The sequence below is a fragment of the Maylandia zebra genome, linkage group LG14, assembly GCF_041146795.1.
Source record: "Maylandia zebra isolate NMK-2024a linkage group LG14, Mzebra_GT3a, whole genome shotgun sequence".
In the NCBI taxonomy this organism is placed as follows: domain Eukaryota; kingdom Metazoa; phylum Chordata; class Actinopteri; order Cichliformes; family Cichlidae; genus Maylandia; species Maylandia zebra.
In genome coordinates this window covers 18,510,610-18,538,496 of record NC_135180.1, presented here as the reverse complement: position 1 = coordinate 18,538,496, position 27,887 = coordinate 18,510,610, and the positions used below count along the sequence as shown (strand labels likewise).

The window sequence follows — 27,887 nt, the reverse complement described above, 5'->3', positions numbered from 1 at the left end:
CAGTGGAAAGATGGAGGTGGCATAGAGGGACAGAGGGACAAAGGATGTAAGACACTGAGGATGGAGCAAAAACAATGGAAAGGGAGAATATGGAAGGTAGGAGTAAAGGATGGCAAAAGGTGTAGGGTGAGAGTAAAGTAGAGACAACTTAGAGGGCATAACAGTGACAGAACCAGATGGGAAAAGAAAGAGACATGGATGTGATGGGATGAGGAGAAGTTCGATCATGGAAAGATAAGAGTCACAAATAAATGGGATAGATATGCAAAACTAGAGTCATTCTGTGGTTCAGCTATACCAGAAGCTAAATTGTAAGGTAAAATGTAAAATGTTAATGTTAATGTAATGTTCATTGTCTATCATGTACATGTGCGAACATTTGATACCTTGCACTAAACACAGATTCCAGCTTCTTACAGATTAGAACACATTACTTTACATTTTTGTGATTTTATGAAAATGTAAACCTTGATGAAGTCAGGAGATCGACCAGTTTACTTAGTCAGGCTGGAGAGGTTCCCAGTGACTAGAACCATGGAAAGGGTCTTAAAGCTGGGAGGGCTGAAATTTTGTGTAAAGTGTGTATATAATATTCCATTCATCTTGTCACATTCTTATACAACTCTAAAACGTATTTTATTCTTGCAACTATCAGACCCTGCTGCACAAAACAGAAAAACAAAACTGAACTGGTCCACCAAGAAAAATATACTGGGAAACCTTTTGGTAAATCGCTTTTTGGTAGATCACTTTGTGGCTTAACACCAGCATGCGTCAAGACAACAGGTGAGGAACTTCATTATGAAATCACTAAAAGTATACTAGACTTCTAACTACAAGGTTTCTTGATACAAAGCAGTCAAGCTATATAGTAAAGCTATTGTGCACAGGTGACTAGAATCTATCCAAATATAGATATTTTACCCAGAAGCTAAATTTAACCAGATAGTTGAGTATCCATTTGCAAGAAAAGCAGGGCTCTGAAATGACTGCTTAACAATAATGCTAAACTGTGCAGTGGCAGGTCATAATAAGCCCAAGCGCTACCTGTGTGTGCAGGTAATAATATTCCAAATGTGACTTGACACTCATAAGTTTAGCTGATAAATTTCCTCACAACAGGCACTGATGCCGAAAGTGTTCAACATGTCTGTGAGGACATTTAGCTGGTGATAGGTATTGGCTAATAGCTCATTTTGAAAAATGCACCACTTCTACTGGTGTCTAGTGTGTAACGTAATTTAACCAAGATGCTTTCCAGGGAGAAAAAGTATTTTTACTTATTTAATACAACTTCCCAAATTACACATTAGTGAATAAAATAACAGCAGGAATAGTGTTTATTGCGTTTTAACACCTCTGTCTACATATTTTTTGCATTTGGCAGAGTGTGCTGTGATGTATACCTTTTACAACAGGGGTGACTATCTTGCTAATTAAAATGGGAACAAATCATTAGACTATAGTCAATTAAATGACAAAAATGCCATGAGAAAACCTTTAAAAATAAGCACAATTTAAACTTGTTAAACACTGGCTAAACAAATATTTTATGTGTATTGTAGGAGCTATATTGATTCCAACCGTTAATCAAATCAAGCATTTGTTGGTGAAACGAGCTGCACTTTTGGTTGTTTATAATGCTGCAAACACACACAGTGGCAAAATAATTTGTGGAGTTTTTTGACCCTTGAGGTGCAAGTAGCATTAGTGTTTTTTTATGCTAGCATCAACATCCTTGTGCAAAATGTGGTTACACATTGCTTCGGTTTCTTGGTTATATTCCAGTTTAAGAAAGCTGACATAACAGCTGCTCCCTTTTTATTTTTTGTGGGGGTAAAAAGTACTGCTGGGCAGCACTTGTGAACTTCCACAGAGACAAAGACAGCATGAGAGACGTCTGTGAAAACTGTATTCCTGGGTAGAGGCCACTGTTGATGTAGCATCTTTATAAGGGTAATACATTCAACTGACCAGTATTTCTGGCTCTGACTAGCAAGGATAGCAATGTTAAAATGTCCAGCTACGTGCAAACTAGTGATGGATAGAGTTAACTTGCCATCTTTAATCGCTAAAAATACTTCAAATGCAGCCTCAGTCACTGGAAGAATCACTGAAGATAAATTGAAAAAAAAATGCATAATGAAGACAGAGATCAAAAGAAAATGTTGCTCAATGAAAGGTATTATCCATTTTAATGTGAGGAATATTTCCATATCCAGCAGTAACAAGTGTGAACAAGACCTTTGCAGTTGCTGCAAAGAACCTGTCCTACAGCACATAAATCTAAACTTTAGAGGAAGCAGTCTTATGTGCTACTAAGCTTTGTAACCATAAGAAAACAAAGATTGAGAGTACAAGAAAAAAGATGAGGGAATGGAAGAAGGGGGGTAAGGGTGAACAGAAGAGACAGAAAAGATAAAGAGAATAAAGTGCCCTCGAGACGAGACCGTTTGATCATCCCAGCTGAATCAGCCATGTACTTTAGCTGAATTTTAAAAAAACTGATGCCGAAACTCTGCAATCCAGTTATATGTATCACTCTCTCCCCTCGCTTACCCTGTTTCTAAGGATCTCTTTCCCAGCACTAACGCATTCCAATCCTGTCCCTTTTACATCCAAACCATAAAAAAAGGTCCTAGATAAGATTTTTTTTCCCTCAGCAGGACAAATTACCAAAAATGATTTACCCTGCAGCCTTAAATGTAAGAAAGAAAATATAAATGTAAAATGAAATAAACACTAAGTGAATGTAAGTGGGCACTCTTATTCAGAATGCCTAGAGGTGCAGTGGGTGAAATAGCAGTAACAGCCTGACACCAGAGTTTGGACTGGCAAGCAGTGCATCTTTTTTAACTGCTTGGAAGAAGGATATCACCATCTTCATTTACAGTTTGCATTTCGTAAGTGCCAATCAAGCTTCACTACGAGCCAAAGGGGAATGAATAATTAGCTGGTAAATAATTGGGCAATGAACACAAGCAGTTGTTGTCTAGTTTGTTTGTCTCAGGGGTGGGACAAAGCAAAACAATATCAATCTTCCCTGTTATTCAGCAACAGTTTGAGCGTGGGCAAGGACAAATTACTGTCAGTTCTTTCCAATATACAATGTTTACACGAAAGTGCACCAGCCCTTTATCTTGTTGCTGCTTAAAACTGCTCTGCTATACTGTTAAGAAAAAGACCCCTCCTGAGGGAATATACCACTCATAAAATAAAATAGTTACATGAAAAAAAAGAAGGGCAAAAGACAGCCTGGCATACTGATTGAGAGTCGAACCTGTAGGTTCTCATGCGCTGACATAACTTTGACCTACTGCAATGGTGATCTTGCATTCATTAGCAGAAAAATTACCTCTATGGCAAATGTAAAGAATTCCTCAGTGACATCATTTCATATTTATGTAGTCTTTTCATGGCAGTGCTTCCGATAGAATAACACACATTTTATTCTTATGATTTTCCATGGCAGCATATGCAGATCTGACAGCCAGTAAGAGCTGAAAGGGATTTTTTTTCTCTGCTATTGCTTAAGTTGCTATTAACTATTATTACTTGACAAAAATGCACTACTCAGTCTTAGAATAGCAAGCGCAGAAATCCGACTGCCCCAGGAGACGTTAACGTATCACTGTGGTATCCTCAGCCCAAGCCTGACCAAACATCATCAAAGGCAGCATGATTAACCCCGAAAGAGAGAGAAGAGAAACAAACATAGTATGTCTTCCACAAGTGCAGCACTGTGTTATCACTGTAATCGGGTCATCTGTTCAAAATATAAGCCTGTAAAAATTTTTCTTTTTATTGACGTGTCAACGATGTCTGACAGTTTCTTTTAATGAAATGATCAAATATACGGTACCTCTGTAAGCAGAGTGCATAACTGGTCTAATTTAGTTTAAAACAGTATCCATACTTATATTACAGTATATCATGAATTTGGTGTACTTATTTTTTTGGTAATGAAAAGCACTTTGTGTCCAAGCACTAGAAAAACAGGGTTTTTTTTACTCTCTACAACAAAACAATTCCCAGCAAGCAAACATACTGCAAATGCTGCCATGGTAGAGTTCTGTGTTAGATTAAATGGTGGTGACCTAAATATGAGAAAAGGCCATTTGAGAAGAGGATCATCAGTTTGATTCCAAAGTTCAAAAAAAGCAAAATACATAAATAGCACAAAACAAAAAAAACAAGGCAAATAAACTCCAGCTGCTTCAATGGAGGAGCTCAGTGATCAACGGTGGCCCCCTGTTGTGATTATGCGAAATGCAAGTGTGTATGAATGTGAAATAGGACACTGTTTAAATAAGAAGTAAGTTTGACAAAATTATCACTGAAGGCAAAATAGGCCACAGACCTGTTTCCACTGAAACCCAAAAAGAGAAAAAAAAAATTCTGAATATTTTAAGAATAATTGCACAGATTCACGGATGGATGTTGAAGTCTGAATGGATGTCCTTGCCTTAACTATGCGGCTGTGTGCTTGAGGATCAGGGTATCCTGTCATATAGCAGAGTAAATACCTCTGCAGACCACCACCAGCCAAGCACGGGGATTAATGGGCCATTTGAGGCTACTTGACATTTCTGAAGCCTATTTCTTCTGCAGAGAACAAGAAACACAACCCTGGAAGGCCCCGCTCCACTGTCGCCAACATGAACACACAGGCAAACAACACAGAACAACACAAAAATGATACTTGTTATACTGCAGGTGCATAAAATTATTTTACAGTTTTTATAAATTGAAAATTAAATACATGCCAAGCTACTGTATTACAAATGTTCTTCACATGCACACACAAAATAAATTGTACGAACAGAGAAAGAGATGCTGGTAAATAAAGCTGACTGATGGATTTCCAGTGACATAATGTACTATAAGCACACATAATAATAAATCCATAAATCTAGTCAAACTCTCTATTTGCTAAACTATTCAGAGTGCGTGCACTTTGTAACCCGTGATATATCTACCAAATTAAAAGACCCTTACATTTAATAGAACTTAATCAAACAAAGTAAAAGTTTACTTCTGCGTGGCATGCAGAATTACTGGCCATTAATCTATGATTTTCCAAACACAGCTAGAATTATAGTATTGCTATATAAATTGCTATATAGAAACCCATAACAAGAAAATATATAGGAAAACTCAAAAGGCAAACAAAAGGCTGCCAATCAATGCATGGGTGTTTGTTTTTTACCAAATGCGAAATCTCACAGCTGTTCAAGAGAAGTCACCATCTTCTTTCAAACGGCTAAAAGTATACCGTAACATCATGCTATAACTATTTATATGGAGTCACCAAGGATACATTTAGAAAAACATTTTTTATCATAGTTTGTTCTTACTGTCTTTGAAACATTTCACTAATTAGAAAATGTTTAACACATTAACCTGCTACCTAGGGCTGTGCGATATGACCAAAATCTCATATCCCGATATTAAGACATCTATCGTCCGATAACGATATAAATCACAAAAATGTAACATTTTCTGTAAATTCTGTGAATCTCGGGCAGCTCGACTTGTGGGAAGTGTTTCCAGCTGGGCGTCATGTAGCTGGAGTCGAGTGTTTTAACCGATGCATGAAACGATACATTTTTAGACACAAGTTGTAACGGCCGCCGTTTTCTTTGTGAGTATTTATTAAACGGCGTGCTGCGGGGAAAAGCCTGTTCTAATGTTTGAGTCTAAGGTTTATTTTTTAGCACCTGGCGGCTCTTTTTTACTTCTCATCCATAAATAATCTGCTTTTTCACGTGGTTCAGTTTATTTTGAAAAGTCTCAACAGGATCTTGAGCTTTATTGTGAAAGGTTCATGTGGAACATAAACAAGCGGACACGCGATGGTTTTACCGTGGTTGTTGCTAACCACAACGCATAAAAACAGGCGCTTGTCCGTCCATAGTGTGGTTATATAAAATATAAGAGAAAGAGAGAAGTTTAAGAAATTAATATAGCCACTACAGTGACCATCAAAACGATGAAAAAATATTGCCGTAAACAGTTTATTTTGCGACACCACGAAACAAACGATAGCGTAAAATGAAATGATAGACGTTTTTATATTTCATCCGATATATATCGTTATATTGAACAGCCCTACTGCTACCTATTATCCACACCACTCAAACCACTCAGTTTACCAATTAATGTAATCATACTGTTGGGTATATGTAGTGTTATGACCCAAGATCATGTGGATCATATGTGTGTGTGTGTTTGTGTGACTCCTCCCACCAGAGGATGGCTGTGGGGTTTTTCTCTCTTCCCTCGCTCTCAGCTGTGGAAATGGGCGTGTCTTAATGGAGATGGGTGTGTATTAATGGAGACCAGTGCCTGCTGAGTGGTTGGATTGAGTTCATTCCTGTTCCGGGATTGGATAATTGGTTGATCAACCAGTACTTAACCACCACTCCTGGCCTCCACCACCCAACAAACAGTCTGGGTTTGTGATTGTTACTTTGAGTGTCTCTGACTGAAAACTTAGCAAATTAGTATATTAGTAAGTATAAATTGATGTGCATGTCTGATGCGAGAACATTACTGTTGTAAATAATTGTAAATTGCTTTGTAAAGTAGTAATTTGTACCCTTTTCACTTTGTATATATTGTCCAATGTAGCAGCCTGATAGGAGTGAGAAGCCTTTTCTGTTGACTCAGTTTTCTTCTCAGTTTTGAAGTAGAACATTAGGTAAGCAAATTGTCTTTTGGTTGACTTTTTTTTTGACAGGGAAGCTTTGTAACCTTTTTTGTTTGTTATTTTGGCATTGCTCACTGCCGACGTCAATAAATGGCTGCATAGCATTTTGGTAAGGACCTTTTAAACCCTTATGCTCCTGCTAGGGCTTTAAGGTCATCGTCACAGTTACTGCTGGCTCAGCCCAGATCTCGACTTAAGACTAGAGGTGATCGATCGTTTGCTCTTGTTGCACCTGTGCTGTGGAACAATCTCCCGATTGGCATCCGGGCATCTGATTCTATTCATTCTTTTAAATCACAGCTTAAAACATATCTTTTTAAACTTGCCTTCTCCACCTTTTAATTGCTGGTTTGTTTGTTTGTTTGTTTGTTTGGTTGCTGTGACCTATTGACCTCTTGTATTAATTCCCTCCTATCTTTCTATTGGTGTCTTTTATTATGGTGGTACAGCTTTTATCTTGCTATTACCCATGTGCTGTAGTCATTCTTATTGGTAGCTTTTATCTATGAACATAACTCGTTATTTTTTATTTTTTTTATCCGTTATCAATGTTTGAACCTTTTATTGTTTTATGTAAAGCACTTTGGTATGCCCAAGGCTTTTAAATGTGCTCTATAAATAAAGATTGTTGTTGTTGTTGTTGTTGTTGTAGTGTTGGCTCTCTCTTGGGTGGTGCGTGAGTGGAAGGTCACATTTCTTGTTTCGTTCGATTTACTCCTAGGCCAAGAACATAACAGTAGCTGAACAATTTTGGACTTCATCACAATAAACTAGAAATACGCACAAACATTTATCTACCATGGGTGAAGTGAGCTGCGTTCGATTTAAAATGTAATGTTGAAATTTAATTTGGTGGCTGAAATTGTGTGTTGTATTTTTATTGAAACCTTTAATCTCAAACCTTACACTCTTCATCAGTGTCTTTCGAGCCAAGCAAGGAGCGTGGTTCCAGGGATGAAAATCCACCGCCACATGTTTAACTGCAGACGTTCAGTCACCGTGCCTTCTCACAATACAATACTTTGAATATAATCAAATACCCACAAAACTAACAGTCCCATTGTCATACTTACACATGCACTAAGTAAATCTTACCCCTGCTCGTGTTGTCATTGTGAGATTGTTGGAATGTTAGTATTGATTATTCTGCTCAAGCTGCACAGAGTAATCAGCATTTCTACTGACTCTTGTTTAACCGATTTGGGTTTTTGAATCAAGTAGAGTCTGAGATGTCATTTAAAGTTAAGAAAGTAACTCTGCGTTATACTTTTAAATTCAATGAAAATTGCATTTAGATGCCGGTGGATAACTTGTCCATGTGTGACATTCTGGTATTTAATGCTTAGGAAGTAAATAAAGAGTTTATTTTTTTTAATTCATGTAATGACTGTAAAGGATTTAATTTCACATTGTGTGACTCTGTTGTGTGCTTGATAATAAGGAACTAAGGCAATTAAGCCTTATCATCTGTGTCGGGAAGCACTGTGTACACTAATCTTTTGTTTGCATATAGTGTGTGTGTTTGTGTGTATGAGAGAGAGAGAGCGAAAGCAAAAGAGAAAAGGGGGGATATGAATATATTCTTGGCTATGTTGTTTTCACATGTGCATTTGTTTGACTCAGGCGTGACTCAAGCATGTCCAGTAAGTGCTTGTTTGTGTATTGTGAGTTTTCTAGAGCATTGGTCCTCATGGATCAGTACAACGCACAATGCCTGTTAAACACTACTATTCTTGTATTCATCTCAAAGTTTATTTGCCCTCACGAGAATCAGGAATAACTCACCTACATATATCTATATGCCGTACGCGAATGTATGCATTTTAATATATGTCTTTGAGTGTGTTTGTGTGCATTTAATGTCTCCTAGTTTAATTTATATACAGAATGTAAGTGTGTGATTTTGTAAGTTGGAGGCAAGAGAACTCTGTCAGTGAAGCAAAAACAATGCTTGTTAGAATAATTCTCCATTTGCCTTATTGCCTTTTGTAACAAACCTGCTAAGAACACCTACCTATTGCTAATCTGCTCCAAACACAACGCATCAGACAACAGACAACCCTACACAAAATACACACAACACACGTATAGAGTAACTGCAATGACAATAGAATACAACTAGCACTATCAGAAATACAAAAACAAACTGTTATTAAAAAAAATCCTTGATGCTTATTGCTATAACACTACACAAAACGTTTTTGCTTGAACTGCTTGAAAATAAAATGTATTTGAACACATCCATCAAATTACTGCTTATCCATTTATTGTTGGAAGGGCTGGAGTACAAATAAAAGTATTCTGAAGGGCACGGAGGAAGCAAACTTTGCAGAGTTTGATACACAATCAATACCCAATCTTAAAAAGTCAAAGAAAACGGGTTGTTAATGTGTAGGTTTTGCAAACTCTTTGCACAGTTGGACAAAGAAAAAAACAATAACAACACTGAAGACCTCTGCCTTTTGTGGATAAGCAGTAGGAATTCCTTGGAAGCTCATAAACCAGAGCTGGATGATCCATGTTTTTTTTTATCCACACCCAACACTTAAGCATAAGTTAGAAACTTCTAGGAAGTTGTCTTAACAGATTAATTTAGTGCAAGACAGATATTGTGAGTTGCACAAGCTGGACTAGTGGTTCAGTCGCTTTAATTTATGCATTATGACCTGATCACCACTTATGCTAGCTTTCCTCTTTAACCTTACTGGCACCTAGAGAGATTACTTTTTGTCTGTAGGCATTATTGATTGGATTAACAATTTCAGCCTTGATATTCTGAGACATTACCCTATATAGTCCTGTAAGTCAGTGATGTATGCCAAGATTCCCACAGAGACTGCTCCAAGATTCCCCTGAGAAGTTCCGTGCCTTTCAGCAGAGATGCCTTTAGCCGTTCACTGAATTCAGGCATGCATGAGTGTAGTACAGGACATTGTGGTTATCAAACTATCAGCAAGGCTTGGAGTGATCATATTTTCATTTAGGTGAATAGCACAGCTGGCTTCATGCATTCTCAAAAGCTGCGATCAGTGGTTATGTATGAACCATGTTTTAAGCATATAATCAAATATCGGCATCAGTGATCGTAAACAAGTAATATTACACTATAGGGAAAGACGGACAAAGCAAGTTCATGTGCTGGGTCACTGTTGGCTGTCCATGGTTTGTTCCCCCCAAAAATTCAGTCTTATATACTTAAACTACAATGCAAAAGGTAGAACAAATTTTATGTTTTGATTACAGCAAACATTTTTTACTAATGAATGCTTTATATCGTTGGTGTCAAAATCAAACCCTTGTCAAAAATAAGAGCTGATTTGTCTCTGTGTGTGTTTCTTCGACCAGGCTGTTGTTACACATGATGGTCAACCTCTTTAGCTGGACACAGGATGCCATTACTCACACTACAGTTATGGAATTACTAATTGATGAAAACTGAAAATAGAAAACAATATGTTCCACACATATTTGTGAGAAAACACCCACACATGCAGCACTCAATTAGGAATTCACATCCACATACTCCAGGGACATGCACTCACCTCTCTTCTCACCTACACACCCATACAGTGCAAGCACAGCACAAGAAACCAGGAAGTGCCTCATTGCTCACATTGCGACACTCACACACACAGCTACGTGGGTAAGCACACACTTGTGTGTTCATGCACACACTGAGAGATGTTGAGCTCATTAAGAGATTCTCAGAGGGCAGCCAAGAAAGACAGGCTACTGTGGGAACCAGGAATCTGCCACTCTACTGACCTAAACATGCACATCTATTATGTACAGGAAATAAAACAACAGAAGAAAACAATATGATGCTTTATTCTGATGAGGGACCATACACCACTGATAGGTAGTTCCACATTGATTTGAACATTTTTTTTTTTACTTTTTTTGATACTTTATCCTAGAATTGATGATTTTAGTGTCTTTTTGCCAGGCTTTGGCAAATTTCTAATGGCTTTGGTCATGACTGGTTAGTTTTATGACATTTATAGGAAAGCATGCATTACGGGAAAATAAAGAAACATCTACAAGTAGTTGTTCAACATTATCCACTCCTGTATGCGCACTATATTTCACACTCATACAAATGTAAACTTAATTCTGTTAAAGCAGGTTGATTGTTTCAGCTAGCTCAAAATACTGCTTCCACAAAGTGCTGTTGTTGTTTCACCTGGACTGTTCAACCTATAACTAGCTTCACTTTTTACAGTTTGACTTGTACAAGTTAATGAGTAAAGATTGCTTCAGTTTTCATGTCAAGGCTCCCAGGGGGATCTGTACACACATACCCAAGTTGCCCTCATGCTAGCACACACACACACACTAAAACACTGGGCACGTCTCCATCTGCTAAAACATAATCCCCCTTCATCTGATGCTAAGCCAAAAGATGGAAGGATGAGGAGGTAAACAGAGGATGAGACAGGGAGACAGAACAAAGCAGAGAAAAGCTAAAGATAACAATCCTCTTTGCCCTATTTACCTTTGACCTCTGGCTATTAATCCGACGCAATGTGTCTGAAGAGATTTTGACATTTTGAGGCAAATAATTAGTTTATGTTTGTTAATTTGAACATTTTAACACGCAGACCTGAAGTTTTAATCACCAGTTTTTAGTCAGTTTTAAGCTTTGTAACAAAGCTTTGACTGTTTATGCAAGCTTGCATGCAACTCGGACTCCCGGACCATCAGCACCGGCTCCCCTCAGGGCTGTGTTCTTTCTCCTCTGCTCTTCTCCCTGTACACCAACTGCTGCACCTCCACCCACCAGTCTGTCAAGCTAATCAAGTTCGCAGATGACACCACCGTCATTGGGCTCATCTCTGACGGGGATGAGTCTGCCTACAGGAGGGAGGTTGAACGTCTGGTGTCTTGGTGCAGCCACAACAACCTGGTGCTGAATGCCCAGAAGGCAGTGGAGATTATTGTGGACTTCAGGAAGCACACAGCCCCACTCCCCCCCATCATCCTGACTGACACCCCCATCACCTCTGTGGACTCATTCCGCTTCCTGGGTACCACCATCACCCAGGACCTGAAGTGGGAGCCCACCATCACCTCCGTCATCAAGAAAGCCCAGCAGAGGATGTACTTCCTGAGGCAGCTGAAGAAATTCAACCTGCCAACACGGACGATGATGCAATTCTACACTGCAATCATCGAGTCCATCCTCACCTCCTCCATCACCGTGTGGTACGCTGGAGCCACTATCAGGGACAAACAGAGACTGCAGCGTGTTGTGCGCTCTGCTGAGAAGGTGATTGGCTGCAGACTCCCATCTCTGCAGGACCTGTACACCTCCAGGACTCTGCGGCGTGCAGCTCGGATCTCAGCTGACCCTTCTCACCCTGGACACAGTCTGTTTGACCTGCTCCCCTCAGGCAGGAGGCTCCGGTCCATTCGCACCAGAACCTCTCGCCACAAGAACAGTTTCTTCCCCTCTGCTGTTGGACACATGAACAATAACCACATGACTGTCCCCGCCACAAACACATGACCCTACGCTGTGTCACTGCATCATTTCATGTCTGGCACTGATCACCACCTGCACTCATGTATATATCTTTCTACGTAGCACTCATAATTCTTATTCTCATGTATATATCTCATGTATATCTCATGCACATATCTTTCTTTCTACATAGCACTTTAATTCTTATTGTCTGCACTGAAGCACCGCAGCAATTTCCTAATGTTGTAAACCTCAACATCTGGCAATAAACCCATTCTGATTCTGATTCTGATTCTGATTCTTAAACTTAAGAGAATTGTGCATTAATACAAGCACCTAAAAAGATGCAATAGTTTCATGGAGGCACTCAGCCACTAAAAGAGACAGTTTCTAAGTTTCTTTCCTTCCTTTGATTGTCTCTGGACTACTTTCAGGAAAATACAGCCCAGAGTGAGAACAGATACACCTTTTTGTGTGTCCGGTCCTTAGAAATCATGAAGGCTGCCACATTTCGAGACTTAATGATGAATACATGCAAAACCTAAAAACCTATCTGACTAAACAAACTCAAGTTCAAGTTACTCTCTATTTTTTCACCTTGTAAAAACACATTGTCTGACCTCATTTGGATCACCTCTGACCTCATTACTATACTGTATGTGATCATTCTCAGATGTAACACAGACTCTCTTTTGACTACTTTTTATGGCTTCTTTGTTTTCTTTTTGCCCTTTACATCCTTTTTTGAATTTCCATTCCATCCCTTTTTTCACTTTTTATGTTATATCATGATAAGCTAAGGAAGTTTGTTATTTATATGAGTATGAGTCTAGTCAGACAGCAAACAAGAAAGACTTGCATTTTTTCTTAGCCTCACTCTTATATACACATGCATGCAGAGTCACAAAAACACGCATTCATGGTTATATTATGAAGACCACACCAATTCTCAGAAACCCTAGCCTAATTGGCCCAAACCAGAAACTGTGGGTGTGTGTCTGAAAGAGAAAGAAGTGGATTGTAGTTACAGAGTTTCCCAATTTGACTAGTTTCTTGGTATGACTGTGCAGGATTACCAGATATGGGTAGCTGAAAACAGCATCGTCATTACACCACAGTGGGTGCAGCATTAGAGCACGCAGCTGATACACACACACACACACACACACACACACACACACACACACACACACACACCTACACCTATCTATCTATCTAGGGGCAATTGTGGCTCAAGAGTTGGGAGTTCGCATTGTAATCAGGAGGTTGCCGGTTCGAGCCCCGTCTTGAACAGTCTCGGTCGTTGTGTCCTTGGGCAAGACACTTCACGTGTTGCCTACTGGTGGTGGTGGTCAGAGGGCCCGGTGGCGCTAGTCTCCGGCAGCCTCGCCTCTGTCAGTGCACCCCAGGGTGGCTGTGGCTGCAATGTAGCTGCCATCACCAATGGGTGGATGACTGGTTGTTTAACCTCCTAAGACCTGAACTCTTCCACAGCATGCATTTTTAATTTCTCTTTGATATTTGGGCATATTGGGGCCCGATGAATGTAAAAACAAAGAATTGCCAGATTTTTTTTTTTACCTTATTTTTGTTTTTATGAAAAATCAGAGCCACATATGAGGATATTCGTTTCAAATTTTGATAGAACAGTAGCAGTATAATGTCCTCGTAAGTGGATATCAGGCACTTGTAGAGCAACATTGAGTATTTTGGTCTAAATAACCCAAAATGTGATGTCCACATATGTGGACACCAGATCCTAGGAGGTTAAAGGAATGACAACAGTCTAGTCCTTAGGGACTAGAAAAGCGCTATACAAATACAGGCCATTTACCATCTATCTATCTATCTATATATATATATATATATATATATATATATATATATATATATATATATATATATATATATATATATATATATATATATGATGAACCTTATATTCCTCCCGATGCATCGATCTGTGCAGTTCCTCCATTCTGCCAGCAATCACAATCATCTACCCACATTCACAAAGAACTGCAATAGACATTTGGCCCCGGCATGACCCCATTATATACATCAAGCCAAGCCCCAATCTGGGATTACATGATGAGACAGAAGCGCAGCCTTAATCTGCAGAGGAACTGTGGGAGAAGTCTACCCTTAAAAATATTTTGGTTCACATGTGATTTTGTTTTTGAAAATATTTATTTAACAGAAAATTAATAAGATAGAAATGTTTAAAATGATAAACTTAAAAATAGAGGCTCTAACATGCAAATATTACTAACTATAGTATTCCTAAATATATCTAAAATTTTCAGAAGGCTAATAGTGGATCACCTCTCTTGGACCAGTAACAAAACAGTGGCGTTCAATGGGTTATAATCATTCATTCATAAGTCATTCATTCCTGAGCCATGTTTCATTTTGCTACCACTGAAGACATCCTGGTAAACCAAGGGTGAAATCAACATTCACTGAGGACCATCGAGATCACCCTTAAGCTAAAATCATTGTTTGGAATATTCAGACTTTAAGGCCGAAGTGTTGCTTCACCAGGCTCAGAACTATGCAGAGCTTTGCTCCAACTAGCTTCCAAAGTTTCAACAGGCCTGTCAGTGTTTAAGATTAAATCAACAGATTAAGGGGATAGCCCACTGCACCCATAAACAAAGACACACAAGAGACATTAGTTCTACAGCACATCCATACAATGCATGCTTGCTTTAGCAAAAAAAAAAAAATTACTTAGGCTGACACTTAACACAGGCATGAAACACAAGTGAAAAGACAATACCTGCTAATGTAACTGCATTTTAATCTATGTTTGTAGTCTAGATAGAAACTAATGACACAGATTATCATTATTTTAAAATTCATGGTAATTCAGTTGCATCAACATGGCTAGTTGGTCTCAGCTGTCTATGTTTTTACATATGAGCAACTTATGTTCACTTAAGATCCAAATATTGCTACCATGTTATTACATTCTTGGCAGGTTAAAGTTTTAATACCATAAGAAGATTTCATGTCTGTGTGCGCATGTGTGCGTGTCCATACACATTGTGTATGACAACAACCGATCTCTACGTATACAGTACTTACAAATTCACTCCCGTGGTGCATATGCCTTTGAAGCTCAGCAGGGTAGTCTAATAGCTTTTAATTTTAATTAAATTTCTCTCCCTATTAATAACCTATATAATTCCCTAAGTGGTTTCAAGTTTTAGAGGTGCTGCATTAGTCATTAGCCAATTGCTCAGTAATGGGTAGGCTTTCTGCTGACTCAACAGAAACCCGAAGTTGGCAAGTTCATCTTATAAAGTCTAAATAACTCTGATAATTTTTGTGACTATGCACATGAACATGGTGCAAAAGAAATGAAAGCAAACAAGACATGCTAACAGTATTTGTGTGACCAGGGAAAAAGTGATAAAAACAACAGTGATTCGCAATTAGTCAAGTCAGAAACACACTCATATGATATTTTACGGTGGTGGTTAGATCACTGTTAGGGAGTGATTCCAAACAGTTCATTTCCAGATTTATCACATGTGCTGTGTTATCTTAGATGGGTCGCAACACCTCATTTTGAATTACAGAAAATATATGACATTAACATCGCTCAGGCAGAGCAAAGTGATGTTGTCACTGCCAAGTGATGAAACGTTTCTCACACTGAAAAACACAACATAGATGCTCAGGTCCAGCTTTCCTTACCCAGATGATCATGCATGCATTGCACAATGCTGTGACTTACTGTGACTGCTTGGTTAAAACTTGTGTAACAGATCTCATCCCCTGGATTTACTTGTATCTCATATTTCGTCAGCATGATTCAACATTTAAGACCTGAGGAAAGTAAATTTCCCAGTAAGTCCTGGACAAGTTCATGACACGTTTCCTTTCATGTAACTGGTGACACCCCCCATTTCCTCTGGATTTTCTAAAAAAAATAAAAATTAAAGAAAAAATTTGCGTTTGCTCATTTCCTCATTCCATTTTCCAAAGTGTGTTTTAACAATCAGGTACTTAATTACAATAATCAGAAAGCAAAAGATGGATCAATAGAAAGAATAGATACGAAGAAAACTTTACATACATTTTATCGATGTTTCTTTTGAAAGGTTTTCTTTCTTTCTTTCTTTTTCTTTTTCTTTTTTTTTTTTTGAATTATCCTGTATAACTTTAAACCCAAGCATCTCACCCGCACACCCACAGCAAGCTGGACGCTCACACACGGTGCGCACGCGCCACTCATTTGGCAAAGTTTGACGCCCCAACTTTAAAAGTGCAGATGCATTAGAAACTGGAAAACTATGCGGGATATTTCTCAGTGGCAGAATAGATTTTTTTTTAGTTGTTCCACAGAGATAAGACGTCCGGCGCCTACAGTCTCCAGTCTGACCGTGAGCGTGGCTATATTACCCTCCACCTGCGCTGAGCTATTTCAGAGTTTTGCACTTGGTACGCCTGTGCGCGCATAACTTTTTAAAGAAAGCAAAGACTTCCATATTTTTTGGCACTTTGGAACAAGACGGGGCATAGAGTGCGTCAGACTTCAAGCGTTGGAATCAACAAGTGATTCCAATTTACGGGTAAAGGAGAGAGCTACTCAAAGCTCGCAGTTATTGCAAACGTTAATGGAAAGCTTTAGATAACTTTTGAAGTACATCATTTTTCGCTTAAGCCACTAGAAGACGAAGAGGACATTTACTCATTTTTACCGCTGTCGTTTTTTTAACCTAGCATCATTCTCAGCAACATGAGAGGACCAGTGTTTTTCCACATGTGGACGGTTCTAATTTTGGGAACTTTAACAGGAGTCGTGAGGGCTCAGGTCTCTACGACCAAAGTGATGAGGGGCAACAACAGAAGAGACGGTGAGATCACCTTTTTTAAACTTTCTTTAGCTTTAATATCGATGTAGCTGTAATAACATGTTTTGTGGTGCACAGTGTGTACGTGGATTTGTGTGCAAACGACTGACTTGGTGGTGAAAGTTAAGTGATCTAAAAATGAGCGATGGAGAAACAGGAAGCGCATAAATTCCGTTGAATAACAATTGAAATTTTTGAAAATGAAATAAAGAACGGGCATCACTTTGTCCCACTGGGTGTTAAACACCTTTTGTAGCATAATTATCATGCATCTCTACATAATTTAAGATAAGGTCTTCAGATTCTCAGAGTCTCGTGGCTGTATAAATTTCTGGATGTGTGCCATGCTTACTTTGCGCTCGTGCCTGAGGGCAAAGTCGTGGTGAAGTAGCGCTGAGTACCACGCGCGCACACCCAAACAGCTGCAGCGTTGCTTTTGGCTGGAAAGCATGAAAATACCTCTGTATTAGGTTCTGACCTGGATAGCTGCCCCTGAGGCCTGTTTGACTAAACTCTCTCCTGTGTGAGTGTAGAAAACACAAGGTTGCATGGGGAGCTCAGCCATGAATGAAAGTCTGACACAATAAAACCCTATTAGACACGTCTTAAACTATCTTTAGTTTATTATTATTGTTGTTGTTGTTGTTGTTGTTGTTGTTGTTAGCTTTTTTCATCATTTCCAATTTTATGAATCATCTCAACCAAACCTGTCAACAAAACGGTCAGTATTTGAGTTTTATCATTTGAATCCAACAGTGTAACATCCACCCGAAGGACGTTTCATTGTACCCCGTTAGATAAATGCATGTATTTACGGCAAACATCACAATAGCCATTGCAGAGCTGTAGCAGCATTATGAGGACAAGCAGACGGAATAGAAAAGTGATGGAAGAAATGGTGCAGATTAAAAGTTGGTGCTTTAAAAAGACAGCAGCTGCATCAGATCTTTTTGGGCGAGGTTCAAAATAGCAGCAGGATGAAAAGTGTTTGTTCCCTCACAGAACAGGAAAAGAAACGGTATTAGCTGCAAAGATCAGAAGAAGGCAGCGTTAACACTGGAGTAAGTTTTCACAATACTGTTAAAATCTGTGTTTTTAATACGTGTTCCAACTTTTGTTTTTCTTTTTACAGCTCTGTAGAAAATCTCCCTTGGTGGTTGCTATTGTTGCTATTGTTTTCAAGTTTTATGTTACTGAAGTCTGTCTCAGACTGCAATTGTAAACACAGTTGTTCTACTCTTTTAGTATTCCAGACACAGTATTTAATAATAGTCTTTGACCTTCATGACCTCTAATAATATATTTACAGTTATTTTCTAACAAGCATTTATAACAGCTGATAAATGAAAATTAAAAAAAATAAAGAAACAGGAGGAACACCCTCCAAACGTACTATCAGCGTCAGCATATTTGTTGAAACACCACAAACACAAGAACGAGCTGATATGAGTTAAGTAGAGCCTTGTGGTGACATTAAAACAAGATTATTTTTAAAATGCACTGTCATATTATCTCTGTAAGAACATATGAATAAATTCACATACAAACTGTTACGGAAATCCTTTTCATCTGTTGAAAAGAAAAACAACATCATCCATTACATTGGATTTTTAAGTCACAAACGACTGGTAACAGTATCAGTCTTAAAGTTCCTACATCAGTCGAACTCCAGACATCATTGTACATTATACTGTTATTTATGCTCTTGTCCTTCTTGAAATTTTTTGACAATAACATAGCTAACCATTGAATGGTCTTGGGGAACTTTTCAGCTTTAATCCTTGTCCAGGGAGGTTTGCTGCAATACCTCAAGTTTCAAACACAGAAATTATGATACCAGCATATCATGTTTACAATAAAAGATTTTTCTCACTTATATCTGCTTTAAAATGGGTTAATGAAGCAAATCCAGCGCTGCTTTAGAGGTCCCTATATACTTTTTGCAACAGCTTTGTATTGTTACAACTATTAAATGAACAAAGTCAGGATAAAAAGTTTGAAGCTTAAAAATCAGTCCCACAAGTCAACACATACAACACATGCATGCGAGATTATTCATAAATTGGTAAATTGTTTTTTTCTCCCACAAACTTGTTTTACTCTAACATTTAAAAAATAGCTGTTATACTAGAGTCTCATTGTTTCCCATGTATTGTAATCCAAACTCCTTAGTCACTAAAACAACAGCGTCTTATCAGTCTAACTTTTTTTACACACTCACACTCAATGAGATGAGGTCAGCCATTCGATAAGAGAGCCTCTTGACACAGTTGTCAAACCATCCATATTTTCTAATAATACCAAATCAGACCGATATGATCAAAGTGAAGTCGAGTCACGTGGAACCGAAGCTGCTGTCCAGTCAGCCTGATTGCAAGATGTTTAGATTCAACAGCTCTTTAATCCATTGCAGAGTCTTAAAATAATACACTGCTACTAAGTTATCTTTACTTGTGTGTTTGTGTCTAGTTTTTGCCAAAACAACCAGCTTATGTGGAATATGAGAGCTTAGTTCTGTTATTTGATTGACTGTAGCTGATTAGAGTTGTTTCCAACCTAAAGCTGATAGGGCCTCCACAGCTTTCTTTCATCCATTAACCATTGCGAATGTGCTCATATGTGCGTATTTGTGTGTAAATGTTCTGACAGAATGTCTTAGCTCATTTCAAGGAATTCCCGCCAAGGTTTTGTTTTATTTTCCTCCCGTGTTTGTTCAGCATTTTTCTCATTCTTTTTGCCTGCTATTGAAGTGAGTCTACGTGTGCTTTAAAGGGGTTTGGGTGGTGTGGAGATGGGGGGGGGTAGCCAGGGAGACGGCGTATGTTTTGTAGAGAAGGAAACACAAAAATACACATGTAAACACATACAACAAAATAAACACTATTTGGCCTTTCTGCTCAGAGGAATTTGTCATCTCCACTGAAAAGACCAGATGACCCAAATACAATAAAAACTAATACACAAGCACAAACATATACACAGACTCGGCTACTACCATCGAAAACATCATAAAATATCACAGATGTTCAACTATTTCCCATACTGCTTATATTCTGTGAACCGCTCTACTATTGCTCAAGATATTTATTATTATAATAACAATTTACAACAACTTGTTAATATGCAGGACTAATAATACAGCGAAATGTTGAGCAACTGATGGTAAAGGTGACTGCTCTGCTCTGGTTTTTAACAGAGGTATAACTTAACTAGGGGCGATCGTGGCTCAAGAGTTGGCCGTTTGTCTTGTAATCGGAAGGTTGCCAGTTCGAGCCCCGGCTTGGACAGTCTCGGTCGTTGTGTCCTTGGGCAAGACACTTCACCCGTTCCCTACTGGTGGTCAGAGGGCCTGGTGGCGCCAGTCTCTGATGAATACTTCGCCTCTCAGTATTCATCTCAGAGAAATGATATCCTTAGGTATTGAGAATGCAGCAGATGGATGCAAAGCCCATCCGACATCACATAGAATTGCACATGATAGAATGGCATAGATTCAACAATGTATTGGAAGCATCCGTCAGAGATTTTAGTCAATGTTGACGTGACAGCATCACACGATTTGTTGCCTGCAGATCCATGATGATCTCCTCCTGTTCCACCACATGCCAAAGGTGCTCTATTGGATTGAGATCTAGTGACTGTGGAGGTTGTTTGAGTACAGTGAACTTATTGTCACATTCAAGAAACCAATTTGAGATCATTTAGGCTGATTCATATGGTGCGTTAACCTGCAGAATAGATACACTGTGGTCATAAATGGATGGACAGGGTCAGCAGCAGTACCCAGGTACGGTGTTACTCAGCTGGTACTGAGCAAAGTCCCCTAAGCGTGCCAAGAAAATATCCTCCACACCGTTACACCATTGATTGAAGGCAGGATGGATTCATGCTTTCATGTTGTTTATGTCAATTGCTGAACCCGTCGTCTGAATTGAGATTCATAATTTTTTCAATATCTTATTATCCCATTATTTAGTGAGCCCATGCAAATTGGAGCCTCATTTTCCAGTTGTAGCTGACAGGAGTGGCACCCTCTGTGGTCTTAAGTTGCTGTAGTTTATCGGCTGTAGTCCTTATGCTCTTCTGCATATATTGATTCCAATGAGTGGCTATCTAAGTAACTGTTGCCTTCCTATGAGTTCAAAGCAGCCGGGTTTTTCTCCTCAGACATCAACATGGTGTTTACTCCTAGAGAACCGCTGCTCACTGGATATTCTTTCTTTTTCAGATGTTTCTCTGTAAACCTTAGAGATGGTTGATTTTAACTTCAGCAGGTCGTCTAAATCATGTGTACATGGTGTGTGTGTGTGTGTGTAGATATGTTGTGTATATGTGGAAAAACAGAAAAAATGAGAGGGACATTTGGTGAAATATTAATCTTTTTAATACACCATCAACAATCCTTGTGAGACTCCTCATATCATAGCCTAAAATTTATTTTCCGCGTAAAATAAAACTGCTGACGTCAGCTGTAATGAAAATGTCAAAATGGTAATTTTAAGTTATTTACTCCATATATATTATATTAAGATTTCTCCTTGTAATATTACATTTATTAGTGCAGCTGGGCTAATCTAAATGTACCATGGTGTGTTTAGCTACTTAGCATACTGAAGTCTAAGGCAGACAATATGTGACTTTGAGAGAATGCGGTAAAGTGAAATTCTCTAGCGATATAAGAGCACTGATATCTTCTTTTTAACTGTTTGCTTCAGGATTAAAGTTACACTTTGAAGCTTAATATGATAGCATATTACATATTCAGGGGGCTTGTATTATACTGCATTTGTACACTCTTGTCCCTTTTGCTTGCATGTAATCCTCAAAGGAGACAAAAAGGGCCTGAAAAGCACAGGCAGAGGACACTTTTCCTTGTTTTTAACAGTCACTTTAGCTCTTTGTATGTTATACATGCAGCCAATTGAAAGACTAACAACAACAGAAGTGTGACTTGCCCACAGATTGGTTGTTTGTAACACTGCCCCCTGGTGACACTAAACAGTTGTAACATGTGGATGATTTGCAAAGTTGTGCGTAGGCTCTGTGTAGGGCCAAAGCACAACTATGTTTGAGCCATTAGCACGAACGCTAACATGCACCACATACAGAGTTATTATACTTGGAGTATGAAAAATAGAGAGTAACCATAATTGCAGTGATAACCAGCTCTCTACTAGCAACAGGTTAGACATACAGGTTTCTCTGTTTTTGTCATAAAACCATCATTTAGTCATGGAGTGCAACGGGTCACTTTGGCGGACAGAGATTAAAAATTACGCATCTTGTATTGAGCACAATATTTTTTTTTTATGAAGAGTCGTGGCATATCCTTCTGAATCCTTCTCTTTCTTCCAATAATTCTTATCTTTGCCGTCCTCTCAGTGCCGTCTTATCAGTCTGCGCCTCGCTACATATCACTTCATCTCTGCAGATCCTCCTCTTTCAATCTCTCTCTTTCTCATGTCTGTCTCTATCTCTCAGCCTTCACCCATCTGTTTCAGCTGTTTTTAATCAAAAGCTATTTCACCCCGTTGGCTCTGTTGGCAAATACAATGTGACAAACAGTGTCACAGACAGGCATACTAAGACAAAACAGAGACACCTGCACAAGGATAACACATTTAGTCAAATGTATTCTATCAGACACTATGGATGCACTTGATAGACCTTTATTTACCTTTGTATACTGAAAAAAGGGCATAGATTATGAGAAAAAAGCAAAAAGCCACAAGCTCCACAGCAATTCATTTAGATATTGGTACAGATAATGTCCTCACCTGTTTGCATTATCAATAACTGTGATGTCCTGCGGGCCCTCAGTGTGTATGAGTGCTCAGTGTGGCCAGGGACACACAGCACAGACACACAGAGGCACAATCACACTCCCATCAAAACAGTCTTGTGGATTGGTGCACCGCTGGACTTGTAATACACTCGTGGAAACCCTGTGAAGAACAGTTCAAAGTAGAGATTCATGTTTGACTAAACAATTTCACCTCTGTATCCGTTGGTAGATGTCTTGGAGCTTTTCCAAATGTTCACATTCTTATGGAACTGTGTATTCCATTTTCCATTTCCTAGACCACTTTCGGCTTCTTTTTACTCGTGTTGGCTTAAAAGTTGAGATGCAAAGTTTGTACATACTTGACCTTCTTAAGCATCACTTGTGAAAATATATCCTCTCTAGTGTTCATTTACTAGCTATTGTGGAACTTTACATTAATATCTTCTCAAATCAAAATCATGTCTAAAAAAGCTATTTGGCAATTAGACTCAGATCAGGAATAGGATAGGAAGTAGGATAGGAGTCTAGATGCTGGTGGTGGTGAAGATGAAGATAGAGATGTGAAAGATTTCCCTTGTTGAATTTAGACATATGCTTCATCAGGATAGTGATGGAACCAAAATTCAGTGATTCTGTTTTGTGTGTTACATCACAATGTCACACCGACTTGTGATATCACACAAGCCTGGCGAAACTGAATAATGACAGGATGTAAATGGGTTCCAAATGTTTTTCTGGGACTATATTAAACACAGGGGTGACAGCAGGGAGGATTATGACTGAGGTTATTTGGAATTCATGAGTCACATTTCGGACACCCAACATGAAGCTACTCCCCACCCGCCCACCCAGGCTGAATCAAACACAATTACAGGATCTCCCTTTCAAGGGAATCCCCCAATAAACACTTTTCATCACGCACATACACACACACGCATGCTTTGCCACACACTTTGCATGAGCCAAAGTTACCCCACCTCTAAATGTTTGGCAGACGGTCTTTTCCTCCCCTGCACAGAAAAGAAAATAGGGCGGTGACCACTTGGACAGTGTAGTGGGAGAGGAGTGTGTGCTGTTTGTGTGGCGAGAGAGAGAGAGTAAGGGAGAGAAAGAGGCAAAGGGTGAAATGATGGCTTGAAAATTGAGTGGGTCTAGGTGTAGAGTCACGTATGATATGGTGCTCATATTTTAGGAGGAGGAAGCAAGGGCAGTGGGAGAGAAGTGGTAGTTTTAAAGGAAGCTTAGAGGGCACAGAGGAGGAGAACGGGGAAAAGGTGTGTAGAGAGAGATATGCCAAGTTAAAAGACCTGTCCTTCTACTTTTCTGCCTCGTCAGCTTCCAAAGATATATAGTGAAACCAATTGCAAGCCAAATGGACAGAGAAGATGAAGGTAAGCAGAACTGATAGAGGAGGGAAAGATAAGCTATTTCTGACGAGGGAGGGGGGTCAAGATCAAGAACAGTGCCAAACACCAGCAGATTACCTGATATCTCAGTATTTGATTAAAACTTGCATGATGCAACAAAAAAAAAAAAATCCTTTCACCCCTTCTCTAAAATACTAATGTCTAAATAAGAACAATGAATTCCCCAATATTATCCAAAGTTTACAGGAGTTTACAGAAAGAAAGAAAAGAAGCAATGACAGGATCTAATACGCTCCATTAACCACAGCAATGTGAGAACCCAAGAACTGTAAATTCATGATTTAAAAAAAAATTAACCGTGACCGCATCGTCTTGCAGAAATGTGATTATACTGTAACAATTTAGAAAAACGCGATGACAAAAAAGTGGTGATGAGGAAAGTTTTGCAGTAAATGTTACAGTTTTAGGAGCATGTTTATAATCTAATTCAGTCGAGTGAAATAGCTTGTTTGTATTTGTACCAATGCCAAGCTTAAACATTTTCATTTTAGCTTTATTTTTCTGATGTGATCATTTATCTTTATCTTTCTTGCACATGAACATATTACAGTGTTTGGGGAATCCCTGTACACAGTTGCAGACATTTTCTCGAAGGTTGCACACAAAAGAAGATCAGTTGTGTTCTTACTACTAAAAAATGCTCTGGATGGTTTAAGTGAGAGTGCTAGATGCATGGGAATTACCAAAATAATGAATATACATAATTTAAATTATTGTCATATGGCAGTGTTGGCTGTAACACATTACAATGCATTACTTTACTAAATCCAGTAATTAAATGACAGTTACAACTATGTTATTACTTGCTTTAAAAGGTGCTTACAAAGGTGTGGGGCGGAAAGAAAAAAAACGAACCACAAAATTATGTGTCAATGCATTTCAAGTAATTTTATGGAGTAATCATAATATAATGTAACGAGTAGTGTAACAAATTAAAAATCCAGAAAATATACCGTATTACTATTACGAAAGTAACGATTAATGTGTAATAGATTGCTATTTTGAGTAACAACACTTCCATTTGAATATTTATATTCTGATGTTTTCCTTATCTTATCCCCCATAAGAGGTGATATATGTATGAAAACAGTTGACATATTTAATGTTCCTCCAGCCAAAGTGAGCTGAAAACATAAACTCTAATGTGCGATCATGCCAAAAGTGGGATAATTCAAAAGTATTGGTAGAATATTTTGTAATACTTTCTAGTCTATACTGTGTATAGACTTTGATTACTTAGGGTTCCCATAACTGGCAACTATGGCACTTGTTAATGCAAGCTTGTTATGAGTTGTGCAGAATCATTTATCTCTGTTGATGTGCATTGTCTTCCTTAGCTGTAATAACTGAATTTACAAGCCAGCAATGCACTTTTGAAAATGAGCTGAGTTGGGGACTCAGTAGAGGAGAATTAGAGAGCGAGGTAGAGAGAAAGGGAGACAGATGTTTAGTCCTTGTAGAGTGTCAGTCTTGGCAGCTGAGCCATCGGACTGCCAAATAGCAGGGTGCAAATAACAGAGGAGGGAAAGAGCAAGGAGGTGGAGGTGCACAGAAACAGAAAGCAGTTGGACTAGTGGGTGAAACAAAAGAACAGATTCAAATAAAAGACAGAGAAGATAATGAAGGTTGAATAAGATAAAGTGAAGGTAGCTAAACAAGGAAGACGGGAAGCTAAACAAGTAGAAATGTATAACTATATAGAAGGTAAGAGGTTGACTGGGGTAAAACAAAGAGGAAAGGCTCAAAAAAGGGTGGCGAGAGATGCTGCATTCTGCCAGTGTGTTACAAAAACAGCTGACAAGCAGACGAAAGAGAGAGCTTGTGAAAGTAAGAGGGATAACTTCAGACAACAGAAACCGAGTGATTGATATGGAGAGAGACTGTAGAGGTGTGAAAAGAGTGATATAGAGTGCATGGCATCAAAAAGGAGAAGTATGAGTGGGAGAGGGTTGTGCTGAATAAGCAGTGAATGTGAGATAAACAAGAGATTGAGGGATAAGAAGAGGATAGGAGGAGACAAAAATTTGGAGAGAGAGGAGGGAGGGAGTCTCTGAACAAAGATTCACAGCACCCCCTCAACCTCAGAGAAACGCAGATGAATAAGAATGAGGAATATTAATAGGGAGAAAACATAGTGTGAAGAAATGGAAGTGTGTACTTTGAAGGTAGTAGATTAGTTGGATGGTGAGCTTCTCTCATGGCATTTAGTCTGCTCCAGTCCTTCACAAACAAAGCTAATGTGAGTCAACAGTTCATGCATGAGAAAACTTCTCATCTGTTTGTATGAGTGTGTTAAAGATACAAGAGAGGAGGACTGCATCTGTGTAGGTATGAGTCCAATAATACCTACTGGGCTCTAAAAGTTTTATTTATTGATCTAGATTTACATCCCTTCATTTTCCCTAAAGCTACTCACCTGTAAAACAGCATTTCAGCTCAAATGTTGTCTATAACATGTGGAAAAGTGAAGTTTACATGTTCAAAGCTTACAGAGTAATTAAGTAACACGTGGAACAAAGTATTAAATGCAGTAAAATGAATAAATAAAAACATAAAATGCCTGCTTAAGGCGCCTGACTTCCACGACCTGTCAGAACAGCTTCTGCTTCCTATTTACACAAACAAATGAACTCTAATTAACAACGCCACTGTAGTTGTACTTGCAGCAGGTGTGTTAATTACATCGATGTCCCTTGGTGCAAGGTGGTACTTTGAAACATGCTCTCTGAGGGGATGGAGGGTGCAATTAAAAGTCTGTTGTGCAGCTATTTGGCAGTCATTTGGACTTGAGTTGGAAAGCTGCTGATCTATATCACGCTGCAGATCATAGATGCATAAAACCAAAAGATGACAACATCCTCAGTTTGGCACAACAAGAACTGAAACCGAGTGAAAATGATTTCCTGCTGAGCTGCTTTGAAGCAAAATTTGACCTTGCCATCACAGACCTCTCCCCTTATGGCTCTGTAGGGTTTAATTATTGTATTTTAGGTAATATAAGGTGTACGTTTTTAGCATGAATGCATAAATGGTTAACTTGCGTCTTAAAAACTGCTCACGGTTGGGTCAAATTGCTTATTGCTTAATGAGTCATTTTATACATGGGATTAAGAATTAAAACATAATTGTTTTTGATCTTTCCTGAGTTATTTCCAAATCAAAGACTACAGCTATTGTACTATAACTAAGAAAGTGAAGACAGCCATACAATGGTGAGTTATGTAGAATGGTTTCATGAAGTGCATAAATTGTACTGTATTGCATACTATCCATTAGAGATGTCACAGTAGCAGAAATGTAATAGTCAATACCAATATCAGTAGAATTGCACAACATTCACATGCAATATATTTATTTATTGAAAATAGTTTATAATACTAACATGGTGGTGACAGACTTTAAAAATGTTAACATATTTGACACACACACACACACACTGAAATGATAGGATGGTTGTCAAGTAGCTTGCTAACGTTTTGTGGTTTTGAATCAGGAGCTGTTTCTTTCTCTTCATAATACTTTTCTGTTCTCGTAACTTTATCTTGGTTTCATGGAAAGAGTTTGTGACCTTCTTGTTGTTGAGTGTAACCAGTGGTTTGCAATTTGCTGTATTTATATTCAGCTGGGCAGTACA

General features: G+C 38.6%; 1 protein-coding gene across 3 annotated transcripts in view; it reads left to right on the top strand.

The window, feature by feature from the left end:
• Window positions 1-16,373: 16,373 nt before the first annotated feature.
• Window positions 16,374-27,887, top strand: part of pdgfd (platelet derived growth factor d) — a 56,627-nt gene continuing 45,113 nt past the window's right edge. Inside the window, exons 1-2 of one of the 3 annotated variants that reach the window (XM_076892396.1) lie at window positions 16,374-16,759; window positions 16,911-17,044. In XM_076892396.1, coding sequence (XP_076748511.1) covers window positions 16,927-17,044 — 118 coding nt within the window. In that variant the 5' untranslated portion in view covers window positions 16,374-16,759; window positions 16,911-16,926. Of the gene's footprint in view, window positions 17,045-27,887 lie in introns of all 3 variants that reach the window. The other 2 variants (XM_004543873.4, XM_004543875.5) reach the window with 2 other exon arrangements.